The 14,774-nt window shown below is 51.1% G+C and overlaps 1 protein-coding gene across 1 annotated transcript; it reads right to left on the bottom strand.

The window, feature by feature from the left end:
- Positions 1–1,819: 1,819 nt before the first annotated feature.
- On the bottom strand, positions 1,820–11,944 carry UNG (uracil DNA glycosylase). Its single transcript, XM_070627037.1, has 7 exons — positions 11,678–11,944; positions 10,824–11,030; positions 10,186–10,281; positions 8,438–8,535; positions 7,690–7,778; positions 6,774–6,952; positions 1,820–2,977 (listed from the first exon to the last, which is right to left on the bottom strand). Exons 1-7 carry the CDS (start codon positions 11,807–11,809, stop codon positions 2,837–2,839), a joined length of 942 nt encoding a protein of 313 aa, XP_070483138.1. The 5' UTR covers positions 11,810–11,944; the 3' UTR covers positions 1,820–2,836.
- Between the last annotated feature and the right edge of the window lie 2,830 nt (positions 11,945–14,774).

The following is a 14,774-nucleotide window of genomic DNA, read 5'->3' on the forward strand; positions in this document are numbered from 1 at the left end:
TCACATTCCCCAACCTTTCCCCGAGGACTCAGATCACAATGAGAGTGCCTTCCACAGGACTGTGTATACCGAGGGGTTCCCAGGACATTTTGTTTAATTACGGACTTCCTTGTGTCACCACTTCCGAAAGCCCAGCTTTCTTGGCCTGAGAAGGGGACACAGGAGTGCCTTCTGGCTGGGCTCTCACGTGCTCCCACCGTGAGCCACGCAGAAGTGCCCAGACAGCGGGAGGACACGACAGAGGCTGTCACTGCTGGCATCTGAGCGAGAGCACCTAAAACAGGGGTCCACAAATTACAGCCCCACCACGTGTGTCCCCACGGCTCTCCAACTAACACCGGATTGTACATCTGGTAAACGCCTGGAAAACCATTTCATGACACGTTCAAGCCATATTAAACTCCATTTCAGTGTCCATAAAGTTGTACTGGACCACAGCCACCGTCCTCTGACATTGGGCACGTGGCAGCTGTCTGACAAGAGTCGAGTAGTTGCCAGAGACAGCATGGCTGCAGCCTAAAATAGTTCCTATGTGACCCTTGACAGATAAACTGTGCCGAGCCCAGCCCCCAAAGGCCAGTCGTTGCCTTTTCCTCACTTTGGCCCACCCAGCGCTGGAAGCACAGCCAACTCGAAAACACGGTAAGACAAGTGCAACGACAGGACTGAAGGGTCATCAGCCTCAGTCTTGTTTCTTAAAGATCAATGATGAAACTTATATTTCTTCTTGCGGGAGGGTCACTGATGACGAAGACGCTGCTGTGTTCTGTTTAAAGTGTCACGACACCTCTAGGGTTCAATGTATTTTAAACCATCGTTTGCTTTTTGAACACTTACAGTAACTCAGAGCTGACTGTCTCCTAGAAGTGGCAACACCTAAGAAAGAGAAACAGCATCCCCTCTCTCCCAGGGATGAGGAGCCCCTGGTGAGGCTCCGGGGAGGACCCCACGGCTACCGGGGGAAGGTGGGGCGCCGAGAATGTCTGTGCTGCATCTCCCCCCGTGGAGGCCAGGGCGCTGATGACAGAGGGCATCATGAACCCTGCCCTTCAGACATCAGAAAACTCGGGACGCAGGGGAAGCAACATTCTCAAGCAAGACGAAAGGGTCTGAGTCCCACCCTCCTGAGAAAGGTGTTTGCTGGTCTTGATGCGCTCTCTGGACACCGTCTTTCTGGCCCACTTGAACACAAGGCACTGTGAGCAAGCCCCCCCAAGCCTTCGGCTTCCTTCCTCTGACATCTGGGAGTCCACCCTTTCATGGGGATGTCCGCCTGCCACTACAGCCAAGTGCTGGCAGGTCAGCGGGCCAATGGGGCGTCTTCCCCGTGCCCTGGCCTCACACCTCAAGTCCAGATGCCTGGGGAAAAGTCTGGAGACACACGCAGAGGGAGGATGGGCAAAACTTCCCTTGCACTGTCCAGGGCTTGGCAGGACACGCAGCCATGAAGGGCTAGCCAAGATGCCCAGAGAAACCCTTTCTTCCAGCCGGAAACGGCCCCTTTAGGGTCTCAGCTGACCTCGACCCTGTCTAGCCCCCACAGAGCTTGAGGCAGGGGAGCAGCTCCTCACTGGGGTGGGACCCAGCTCGGAGCCCGCTGGCCGCTGTCCTGTTCTCGCCCCTCCCTGGGACCTGGCCCAGGGCTTACCGAGGCCTGACGGAGGGCAGAGGCAGGAAGAGGTGAGGGCTGAAGAGACAGACAGCCCTTCATGCCTACAACAGTTCCGTGGTGACCAAGCTGTTCCCCAGCCCAAGGGCGCCCAAGAGTCCACAGACGCCCAGGGCCCAGACGAGGCTGACTTAGAGCACTGGCACAAAGTGAAACTTCAACCATCTTTTATTAGGAAACTCAGCAGGGTTAACTCTTTTAACCCAACTCAAAGCAAAGCCGCATCTCTAACAGGATCTAGGATGGAGGTGACGACCTAATAAAGATTGTTAAACGAACAGTAAAATATATATACAAATCTGCGATGTATTTTTACAAAGCAAAATCCGGCAGTGTTGCAGAAGAGAGATCCCAAAGTGATTTTAGTTATAAAAAAAGCTTTTGGCAGTCTGTGCTGCCTTAAGAACCCCAACTCACGACACATCTAGGAGAAAAGCACTTCCTCTTAAAAAAAAAAAAAAAAATCAAAACCCCTCTTTGTCCTCCTCGCTGTTCAGCTCACACTGCTTACTCCTGGAAGAGCTGCAGGTCGAAGCTATAAACCAGACCCAGCTCCCCAGTCTCGGCCTCTGCCTGGCCGTGAAGGCTCACACCAAGAATTATTCCTTAGCCACTTTCTCCTTCCCACACTCAGGAAAGTGAGGCCTAATTTCTGGAAACTTGCAGGTAGTCCTCATGCTTCCTTCAAGGAGGGGCCTGAGGCTCTGTGAGGATCAGGGGCAGTGTACCTGGCAGGACTGGAAGGCCAGCTGGGCAAAGGGGCCCTTCTAAATAAACACACCCAACACCTTATAAGCTAAAGTCTAACCCACCAGGTAAAACAAGCAGCAGCTGGCCGTCCAAAGAGGCGCTTATCTCACGGCCTTCCTGAACCAGGCAGCAGAGGGAGCGAGGCGAGAGCACACGGCCTCATCTCTCTCCCAGGAGCTCTGGCTGACGGCTCGTGTCAGGCCAAAGCCATGTTGCAAAGGCAGACATGTGGCCATGGGACAGCCTCGGCCACTTCTGCTGGATAAGCTCGGCAGCTGGGCTCACGGGCGCTTTACTCAAACTGTCCCCTTATGCAGACTAAGAACTAGGGAAATTATCTTCTCAATTCAACTTTGCAACCGACAGGTACTTCAACAGTAGCAAAGAGAAAACTGCCCGGAGGCCCCTGGTGCTGGGTCACAGCTCCTTCCAGTCGATGGGCTCCTTGCCAGACTTCTGCAGCAGCTCGTTGGTCTTAGAGAAATGTCTACACCCAAAGAAGCCTCTGTTCACGGAGAATGGGGAGGGGTGAGCAGTCTGCAGCACGTGGTGCCGCTTCTGAAAGATAATAAGAGAAAGAACACACAGTGGCACATTTGGGACTTTAATCGCCCCACGTGCCGAAGTGCACGTCCTCACCCTTGGCACCCACACTGGAGCATCAGCACATTCACTCCTTCATTCGAGAAGCCACTGCCTTTGCTAGGCTCTGAGGCTGCAAAGCAGACGGTCTCAGCCTTCAGTCAGGCACCACCTATGGGAGTCTAAGTGCCTGGATCCTGTGAGCCAGCAACTCCACTGCTAAGATCATATGTGCTACAGGACAGCACGATGCACAGAACTACAGAGATGCAGGAATGAGGAGCTTCCCGCAGCACTGCTGACAGCTGGAACACCCAATGTAAATCCAGTGTCATGCAACCAACTAAAAATGTTTCTAAATTTCTTACAATGGAACACCACGTGGCCACTAGAAGAACAAGGCAGAGCTCCATATGCTGATAGGGGAAGACCTCCAAAGTATGTCAGGTGAAAAAGCAAGGAGAGTGACAACTAACTGCATCAAAAAATTTGGGGGGGGCCAGCCTTCAGGCCGAGTGGTTAAGTTCGCATGGTCTGCCTTGGTGGCCCAGGGTTTCGCCGATTCAGATCCTGGGCAGACCCAGCAGTGCTCACTAGGCCATGCTGAGGTAGCAGCCCACATAGCAGAGCCAGGACCTGCAACTAGAACATACAACTATGTACTGGGGGGCTTTAGGGAGAAGATGAAAAATGAAAGATTCGTAACCAATGTCAGCTCAGCTGTCAATCTTTAAAAAAAAAAAAAAATCGGGGGGGCAGGGGGGAATAGCCAGACGTTATTTAGCGGTTCCTTTAGGGGAAAGAAACAGCGGAAGGCATCCTTTCCATCGTGTACCGTTCTATACTGTCTGAATTGTCTCCCCACAAAAATGGAATACTTTGCTCTTTTAAAATGTTGACTGTAGTTAACTCGGCAGGGCCATATGGACCACTTCTGTTTCCTTCTTTATCCTTTTCTGTCTTTAAGTAAACACCACCTAACAAATCATTGTATTAAAACATCCCCGCCTTCAAGGAGCTTGGTCCAGGAGGTGCATAATTACAGGCAGGCTGCCCAGCATGGTCAAGAGCCAGGAGGCCAGCTGGAGAAGGCCTGGGTCAAGTCCCGGCTCTGCCCCTTGGCTGTGTGGCCAAGGGGAAGTCTCTGAACCTCCCTCAGCTGCACTCCACTTTTCACTGTAAGTTGGGAACAGCAGCAGCATGCAGTTTACGCAGGTACCGTGCAAGAACAAACCAACGACCGTGCGGACAGAGCTTGAGAAGTAACGCAGGTCAAGGTCTTAGCACGACAACCGGCACGCGTACAGGCCCTGAAACGTGAGGGGCACTGAGTGCTGAGGGCCAGTTAGCCAGCCTCTGGGGAAGGAAAAGTCCTTCATCCTGGACAGAGGCAGCAGGATGCTCAAAGGCAGGCGGGGACGGGGGCCAGAGCAAGAAGTCCAGGCGCTTCAGTGAGCCTGGAGTTCAGAGCAGAGAGAGGGGCGCTGTGGCTGAGAGGCAGCGGGGCCATCCCAGGACCCAAGGGCGTCAGCCTCAGTCAAGGCCGTCCTTCCACAGCGAAAGCCTGGAACACTCCAGGCAAGATCAGATAGGGGCTGAACCAAGGCAATGGTGGTCAGGCAGGGGTGGGTTTGACAGAGACAGGAGAGAGAGAAGAGAGGCTATGACTGACTGGAGGGACGAGGGGGGAAAGAGGAGAAAGGGTGCAGGGGAGAGGGTGAAGGGGGAGAGACAGAGGGAGCGCGGGAGGTGTCAAGAATGCTACCTGATTTCTCGTTGGGCAACTGGGTGTATGGTGGCCCTTTTGAGCCTTGGCTACTACAGAGGAGCAAATCTGGTGAGGGACGCAAGAGGAAAGGACAATTTCTCTGGAACCTGTTGAACCTGACGTGCTCATGCGGCACTAGCACGGAGGCAGGTGAGCATACAGATCCAGGGCCCGGAGACACACTGGGCTGGAGATCCACAACTTGGTTTTCAGGATCAAAATCCCTTAACAACTGTTTACTTTCAACCCGAACTGTATTTAACAATAATAAAGAGGACAAATACACTGAGTAGGAGGGAGACTGACCACTGTCCTCCCCAAGGCAGAGCCTGGAAATCACCCCTATGCACACTCCTGGCTCACCCAGACCATAAGATCTTAGCAGCTGGTCATTCACACCAGATTCATTCCTACTGTTCCCGTCCCTTAAAAGAAAAAACCCAACAGCATCATCTTCTTTCACTCAAACCTTTATGAAAACGAGGCCTTTTAATCTGACTTACACAGTCCACTGCTAGCTGCTGGCATGTGCATAAGACGACACTGGAAGGGGCCGCGAGAAACGCGAATCCAGTGCTCCAGCAAGTCAGGAAGAAACTGATCAGCTGGGGACGAGGATGGGAGACTTCTCACCACATACCTTCATCTCCTTTTTCCTTTTTTATTGTGAATCTACCACCTACAAAAACCCTGAATTCTGAACTAAAGACCAATCTCCATCTAAGAAGAACAGAGGTGATGACCGACACATGCGTGCAGTCTGCTGACGGGAACTCGGTCACTGGCTTAGCATCCCCACTCACCCGCGGCCCACCCTGGGCTCGTGCCACAGCCCACCCGGCTGAGCGGGCTGCTCAGGAAGAGCCTGAAGCTGCCGCGCAGGCTACATCTTGGCTCCGAATTCACTGCAGTCCTAGGCAGTGACTTCATCTCTCTGAGTCCCAATGCAAAATAGGGTCCGTGCATCCCTCTCCCCATAGCCCTTGTGAGAGGATGAAGTGATTCTGCACGGAAAGTGCCAGACTTGGTGCTGACACAGGGCAGGGAGCTGACCGTATCTGCACATCTCTGACCCTACTGTCGGTCACCTCACTTAGCCCCTCTGCTTCACTTACTGTAGGATTTACCCTGTATTTCTTCCCCACTCTCATGCCCCAATTCAGTCTCTCCCCGCTGCCCAAGCTAAGCACTCCTTCTTGACTCTTCTCCCCCCCCACACCCCGTCTGTCCTCCTCCACTCTGCTGTTCATCAAACCCCCTTCATCTCCCGTCTGTCAGGGACCCTGGAGAGAAACAAGGGCTCAGCCCAGGGTGGCAGCAGCGCCCCTGTGAGAAGCAGTGGGCCTGGGATGTTTGAGGACTCTCGGAGGCACTGGATTTAAGGCATGAGGGAAAGGAGGATTCCAGGAGACTTCTGGCTTTTCACCTCAGCAAGCGGGTGTGGAGGTGCTTCAGTAAGTAAACGGAGAAGATCGAGAAGGAACGAGTTGGGGCAGGATGCAGAGAGGGCAGCGATGCGAGAGCTGGTTGGTGGTGCCGCGCACTGGCCATCACACCTCAGGGTTAATGGTTATCACCGGGAGCCTTTTCATGGGCGAAGTGACATTTGTGTTTAAGGGGAATTCTTCGTGTGTTCTGTATACTCTCAGATTTCTTGGAATCATGAAACTCGTCTTATTCAGCACTTATTCCACTGTTTCTTAAATGAATGGTTCCCGGGACCTGCGTATCTTTCTATGTATATGGCAAGTTTAGGCCAATATTACTAACTGCATACACCAGAGTTGGCCAGTGGCTTTCTTCATACACAACCAGGCATTCGTATCACTTGTCTGAGTTCTGCTCAATTTCCAGTGGGAAACCTAACCCTGAGTATAATAGTCTTAAGGGAAAATAAGCTTCATTCCACGTCATGGATTTTCCAAGACCACAGAGCAGGGACTCCTAGAATTCTCTAAACAGGCTTAAACTGCTTAAAAGAAAAAAAAGCGCACACACACATACCCTGTCGATGGCAATGCCCTTCTTCTGAGCATAAGAGCCCCAGAGGAGGAACACGAGGCCATTCGAGTTGTGATTTAGCCAGGACACGACCGCGTCGGTGAACTCCTCCCAGCCTCTCTCCTTGTGAGAATTGGCCTGATGCGCCCGGACTGTGAGGACAGCATTGAGTAGGAGAACACCTACGAAGACACACCAGGGAACTATGTGAAAGGTGGCTAAGACGACCAACCCCACAGCCCACGATAGGGGCTCACACACGATGAAGCCAATTCTGGATGGAATCTGGCAGCTGGCGCAAGTCAGGTCATAGAGAAATCATCCCCATGTGACTGGTGTCTACCTCTGGGCGAGAGTGGAGGGCATTCTACTTTCAGCTCTGCACTTTCAACCTGTTCCAGGTTTCCAACAGTCAACACGCCTTGTTTGTGTCACCAGAACGAATTGTTTCAAAAATACATCCTAAGCGACCTTAAATAACCCCAGAAAATAACAAAAGGAGGCCAAGACGTTTCACTGAAACAAAAATGTAACTGCAAGAAACCAAAGAGTCAACAGTCTTTCCTTATCCTGGTTAGCGTGTTAAAAAAGAAAGAAGAAAATGGAGTTCTGTAGATAGGTATTAAACACTTACAACACAGCCTTTGTGTTGAAATTAGAAGTCAGGCCACCTTCTGATGGTCAAAGTTCAGTCAAGTGGATAAACTCAAAATACCCAGGAGGAACAGACTGTTAAACATGAAAGAATCGCTCGGCTGCAGGGTAAAACTTATACCCATTTTCTGATGTATATAAATTTGGCAGTTTTGTTGGAGCGCTCTAGTTCCTTACGGCTAATCTTTCACAAACATGAGCAAGACGGACAGAAAGGAGAAGACTGCTGAAACCCTCCAGGACACTTCCACAGCGGCTGGTTTACCTTGTTTGGCCCACCCAGATAAATCTCCATGACCAGGATGAACAAAACCGTCTATGTCTGTGGACAGCTCCTTATAAATGTTTTCCAAGCTAGAAGCAAGCCGGAAGAAAAACACAAAACAGCATCTTAAGCACAGTCCTGAAAGTTCTGTCCCCTCAGCGTCATGTGCATTAGCCCATAAAGCCAGCCCCTGGAGAGGACAAGGGAACACCTGCACTGATTCTGGACGCGAACTCCATTTCCTGACAGCTCAGTCTGCCAGAGACCTTTACCTTGGTCTGCGCTTGGATTTAGGGAGTTGCACTTTGGAAAACCTGAGTAAATGACTCCAGGAGTTACGAAGCCCCTCCCAATTGATGCTTGGTTACAATGTTACATCTTTATGTGTTTATTATATTCGTACATATTATGTAAAATCCTCCAAAGCAGCGGTTTTTAGTAAGCAGGGGTGATTTTGTCCCCAGGGGACTTCTGGCATCATCTGAAGACAGCTTTCATCATCAGAACCAGGGGGGCAGTGCTACTGGCATCTAGTGGGCAGAGGCCCGGGGTGCTGCTAAACATCCTACAGTGCACAGGACAAAGTTTTCCCCCTGAGACCCAGCGCCAAACGTCAACAGTGCTAAGCTTGAGAAATTTTGCTCCAAAGGCTAGTGAAAGCCCCCCAAACAGGTGTCCCTGTAATTTGCAAAGTACCTATCTCAAAGTAATCGTGATTGGCCCTGAGCCATCTGCAAAGCAATCGTACCTAGGGGGAGGTGGAACCGGTCTTTGAACACTGAAGCAGAGCCCGTGAGCTTGATTGGGTCCATGATACGGATCCTGCCCCAGGATGACGACCTTCACCTGTCGATAATAGGAGGCAAGAAGTTAAGTACTAGAGTGTAGGCAGTTTAAACCAACACCTGGCCGACGGGAACCTAGACAAAGGGACACAATGAGAAGGGCAGCCCCCTTCCTGCCCCAGCCAAGAACCCGAGGGAGGAGGCGACCTGGCAGCAGCACTCTCCATTACCCAATCATCCTGCACGCAATCGCCCTGCTGCACTGCCTCGCCCCTTCTCTGACATCCGTGTTTGAGGCACTTTGGGCTCAACTTTGCTTCACGGGTTTCATTTGTCAAATTACAAAAGCAGATATGTCCTTGTTACAATTAGAACCATCCAGAAACATACGAAATGGTTCGTCACCCTCCGCTCAGCCCTACCCTGTCCTGATTCAACCTATTTTTAATCACCTATAGAAGTGGGGTTCTTGTACTCACTGCCCTACATTTTTGCGTTTCTCACATCATACATGTTCGGCCTCCTTCAAGTCAACGGAGGGCTCTATCACTGACAGGCCGTCAGCGTGTTTCTCTATATTCTCCATGACAAAAAACAATGCAGCAAACATCCCAGTACAGACCTCCTTACATACTGTTGCTCTTATTTCTATGGGATAGATTCAAAATAGTGGAGTTGCTGGTCAAAGGATAAGTGTATTTAAAATTTCCATAGACATATGCCAAATTGCTTTTCAATGAGTTGAAGCAATTCAAATTCCTCAGCAGCAACATATGAAGGTGCCTGTACCCCTATATCCTCTAAGGGATGAAACCAGAAAAGAATAAAGTCAGGTCAAAAGGCAGCGGGAGCAGGTGGCAAGATGCAATGAAAATTAGGTCATTGTCACAGTGGTATTGAAACACAGCGAGTCCTTCCCACCTAGTGCCTGCCTGCCTATTCATTTTCATGCTTCTGCTCATGGGTTTCCTTCTCAGAATCTTCTTCCAAAGCCAACGTACAATATGCCCTTTAAAATCCAGCTTCAGGAGCTCCCATGATCAGGAACCTTTGTGGACCTCTCCGTTCTTACTGCTGGTGCTCACGCTGTCCCCAGCCTATTTCCCATTGTGAGGCACCCTGTCCCTGCAGGGAAGCTTCTGGGTTCAGGGTTCTGGTCCTCGATGAAGGACGACCTTGGACAAACCGTGTAACCTCCCTGACCCTCCACATGCTCGTCTGCAAAGAGGCCCTGTGGGCCATCTGATCCTCTGAAGTTTCACGCTCTTTTCTTATTCTTCCTATTTACAGTGATCACCAGTATTCGAAACAGGACACACTATCCCAGCGAGAAGCAAACTAGTGCTGAGTTTAATAGGACTTAGTTCATTTAACTTCATGACACACTGTGGTGGCGTCCCACACACAAAATAGAGGAAGGGTGGCACAGGTGTTAGCTCAGGGCCAATATTCCTCACCAAAAAAACCTCAGAGAGAACATATAGATACAGGGTTTATGTACGTATTTTTCTTTTTTGCTGCATAAACAGCACACTGTAAAAGTTAAGAAGAGTAAATATAGGCTAAAACATAGCCTACCAAATCTCACAATTTCAGTATTTTACTTATTACTGAATTATGAGCAGTGACTTAACTCCAGTGTCCCTAATTAAAAAATACTATTGGATTCTCACCCCTCTCTTTCCAAAATTCACTCGCAACTTGTACTTACATCTCTTATGTCACACATTTGGGTCCACGTGAAGACTTGGTGTGGGGGTGGATAAACAGTGTGATGTCTTCTTTCTTCTGCAACAAACCCCATTAGCTGATTTAAAGATAAACCAGATTTAAAATCAGATCTCACTGGGAAGCATGAAAATTCAACAAGAAAGCTTCTAATGCAAGCTATCTGAAGACATATTATCAAGCTCTTTGCCATGTTTGACACCCAAATTCTCTGGAAAAACAAATACAGTACCTGCTCCCCACCCATGTTGTTCACTCACTCCGTTCCCTCCCCCTTTCTTTGGGCTGGGTCAAAGTTGATTGGCCCGGCTGCTCTGATTTCCTTTTTCCCTCCCTGAGCCAGGTTTCATTCAGTTCGGTTTGTGGTTTGACCATGCCACGCTTTCCTGGAGAGCAGACTACCTAAACGAATTAAAATAAGCCGTGATATCATCTTACAGCCTTTTGAAGACATTAACTCCTGTAAATGCACGCATCAAAACACCATGCCTTTAGTTTACCGCTTTAGCGTGCAAAGGACGTTGATGGAGACAAAACGGGAGATTACAAAGGAATATTGTATACACGTGGGCTTGGCCTGCTAGACTAACAAGACAAAAGGCCCGCAGGCCCCACGTTCACCTTTATAAAATACGGTTTGCCGAACTCTCCGCTGAGGTGCTTCTTCCAACTCTCGCCGAAACCCACGGGAACGTTGCGCGCCGCGAGTCTGAGCAGGGCCGCGGCCTTGTTCCTCTGGATGCGGTCCAGCTGCTCCGGGCTCAGCGGCGAGGAGGGCGGCGTGCCGGGGTCCTCCTGCCCGGCTCGGGCCTTCTTGGCGGGGCTGGCCTGCAAGTGGAACCCGCACAGGCGGGTCACCAGCTGCAGCGGGCCTCTCCCAGGCGTCTGCAGCTTCCGCCCCCACCCCAACAGGCCTTTCCAGAAGACGCCCATTTGTGGGGTTTCAGGCCCACCAGGCAGGTCGCAGCAAAACCAGACTCCGGGAATCCAGAGCTGAACCCAGTTGGGACTAACGGGCCGCTGCCCGGAATTTCGTATTTGGTACTAAAACGCGGCGGGCAGAAGGGCCGCGAGCAAGGCGCTCGCGGGAAGGCGGGCCCTGCACCCCGCCGCCCCGCCCCGCGGAGCCCGCCACTGGCGTCCCAACGTGGTCTTTTCGCGGCAAAAACCCTTCCCCGGGAGTCCCGCCCCCTCCCTCCTCTGATTGGACCGCGCACCGAGCAGGGCGGGCCCCTCGCCTCTGATTGACGCCGCGGGCCCCGAGGCTCGCTCCCATTGGCTGGCCCCTCAGCATGGCCGCCGACAGGCGCCGGGGCGGGTGTTTTGAACGCGGAGAGGGTGTTCTGAAGCCGAGGCCGCCAAGGCCCGAGTCCCGAGTCCACGGCGCGTTCCCGCAACCCCTCGGTCGCGCGGGGCCCGCCGCCCTCTCCCCGCTCCTTTCCCCCGGCCCCAGGGGAGGAACCTCCGCGCCTCACCGTGGCATCCCCGCTCTCCTCAGCCACCGCCGCCACGCCAGTCCCCGGGTCGGCCGGCTCGGGGCTGCGGGCAGGTCGCCTCCTGGTGGGGTTCGTGGAAAAGAAGGAGTAGAGCGTCTTCTGGCCGATCATCCTGGAGCCGAGGAGGGAGCGAACGCGCGCCGACCGGGGACCCGCAAGACTCGCGCTGCTGAGGCGGTCTGCAGTTGGCGCCAAGCGGCCCGCGCATGCTCCGACCGGGGTCTGGGCGGGGGGCGGCGAGGGGCCTAATGCGCATGTGCGGGAGGGGCTGCCCAGGACGCCCCTAGGGGAGGCGGGGCGTGGACCAGTCGTTCGGGCGGGCTGGGTGCTTTTGTTCGGTTCCCGTGTTTACTGTTTCATTTATTACCATAGGCTCTTTCCTCGTCCGTCTGCCTTGGGGCAAATCCTTGCGTCTCTCCGCGGTAAAAAGTGCCTGCCTGGGAGGCTATCTAGGTGGGAAATTAGCATTGAAATAGTATTTATTGAGCTCTTACATCTATTATCTCAATTTCCGCTACCTATTTTCCTGACGAGTAATTAATGCCAAGAGCGGTCCAACATGTGGCTAACCTGTAAGGTTTGGGGGAGACTTTAGTTGAGGTCGTGGATGTCAAAGTCTAAAGTAGTCATCCTCCAAAAGGCACCACTATATCCTCCCCCACGTCCCGTCACCCCCCCATACACCCGGGACTTTTCTCTTTCCCTCCCTCCCCACATCCAAACCATCAACAGGTCCTCTTGGTTCTACCTCCAAGATAAAGCCCGAATTCAACCGCGGCTCTCCACCTTCCGGCTACAACCCCAGCTGGTCTCCTCTTTCCTTAAGAGAGTGATCTTTTTGAAATGTAAGTTACATCACCAGAATCCCCAGGTTAAAATCTTCCTATAGTTTGTGTCGACGCAAATAATTCGCAACCAATCCATAAATCAAAATTGGGGTGAGTTTATTGTGAGCCAGATCTGAGGACTAGCCCGGGGCCTGCCTTCCTGGAGGAAGTGGGGCGTACAGAGTGGTTATATACCGTCTTGGAACAAAGAGCATATATTAAACGCCCCCAGGATACATTTTCATCAAAATTTCAAAGAGGTACTCAGTTGCAAATTAGCAGGTCCACGTGACCTCCACTCAGGAAAGGGACTACTGTGGGCGTTACCAATAGGGCGTCGGAGGGGAAGTAGCATTCTTGTCTGCAGAGAGTGCAGTCTTTATTTTAATGGGTAAGCAGATGTACAACGTATGTGACAAATAAAAATGGCAAGTAATAGGATATATTGGAATATATGAGGAAGCTATTTGGTGTAAACCTAATTCGGCCTGACCTTGTCTTTCCAAAAGGGCCTGACCGAGGCCGTTGAGCATGCATTGTATACCTGCTTTAGAGATTCCCTATGGCAAGAGCAAAGGCCCTTGAGATAAAGGTGCAACTTCCCTGCCTCTCCCAACGTTGGCGTCTCCTTAAGGATTAAGCATCTTTCCTTAGGCTAGAAGCTGATTGCTGAGCTCACCTGTGATAGACTTGCCTCCCGCTACGCCCAGCAAGATAGCAGACCCACTACCTGTTGTGTCTGTCAAGTGCTGTGCCGATAGGGCAATCTTGTGACTATTGTGGGAGGGACATTTCAATCATATGTGAAACACCCTCTTTGAGGGTATATAACCATCCTGTGTACCCCCACTTCTTTGGAGTGCTCTGTTCCTTTGTGGAAAGACTCTCCCAGGTTATAATCCTAAGATTTAAGCTCAGAATAAACTCACCCAAATTTTCGTTTATAGATTGGTTATGGATTATTTTCATCGACATATGTTTGATAGGCCATAAGTCAGGCTTTTTAGTTCAAGCTGAATCCGTTTTCAACTTGGTTACCCCATATACCTCAGTGTGAAAATCTCTGATCATTTCTAAATATGCTTGGGGAAAAAACCCAGCTTCTGGCCCTGCCAGCAAGGCTGCTTCCCTCTCTGACAGAAGCCCCCGCTACTGTGGTGTTAACTGAATCTGGCTCTCAGCACATTCGCTGGTCCCTGGCGTGGCCTTTACTCGTTGCAACCGCTGTCTCCTGCTCGGAAAGCTGCAGGTCTCAGCTCAGTGCCCTTGCTCTGAAAGGCTTTCTCCTTCCTCATTTTCCAGCCAGCGACTCTATGTGTAGCTTCTGTATAGGTCTATTTACTCCTAGGCAATTACCCAAGTGAAATTAATATCTATATCCACACTAAAGCTTGTACCTGAAGGGATATAGTGACTTTACTCGTAATTGCATCAAACAGGAAACAACCCAAATGCCCCTCACTGGGCGAGTGGGTAAATAAACTGGGGGACATTCATACAAGGGATGCCTCCTCTGTAATAAAAAGAACAAACAACTGATCCAAGCAACATGGATAACATCTTAAGAGCATTATGCTAAATGGAAAAGGCCAGACACAAAAGCCTATATATTGTATGATTGCATTTATAAGAAGTTCTGAGAAAGACAAAACTATCGGAACAGGAAACACATCATCGGTTGCCAGGGCTGGGTGAGCGGGGGACAGCTGATGACTAAGAGGCTTGGGGGAATTTTGTGGGGTGACAGAACTGTTCTGGATCTTGACTGTGGTGGTGGTCACCCAACTGTGTACCTCTGTCAAGACTTGCAGAACTGTACACTAAGGAGATTCAGAACAAAGCCCCCAGCCTCACGGAGCTTTCCATTCCATCCGGGAAGACAGTAAACAAAAACTAGGAGCAATAATAGAAACGAACATTTATTCAGAGCGTGGAAGCACTTCTCACACGTCCTCTCAATTAATCCTCATGGGGCTCTCATGGCATATGTTTTATAGTCCCCATTGTACAGATGAGGCAATTCAAGCCCAGAGAGGTTAAGTGACCTGTAGGAGCCACACAGTTGGAGTGGAGGAGACAGAAATGGAAGCCGGGGTCGGACTGCAAGAACTCGTGCTCCTACCTGCGACAATAGGCCAGTGACCCAACTCCCTGTCAGGATGCCAAATTAATCCTTAGGGAGAGGTGACGCCGAACAACAGCTCCCAAACCCCAGATGTTCCTTAAGAGGTGCAGAACAAGCAGTTACA

Source organism: Equus przewalskii, chromosome 7 (genome assembly GCF_037783145.1).
Source record: "Equus przewalskii isolate Varuska chromosome 7, EquPr2, whole genome shotgun sequence".
Taxonomy (NCBI): domain Eukaryota; kingdom Metazoa; phylum Chordata; class Mammalia; order Perissodactyla; family Equidae; genus Equus; species Equus przewalskii.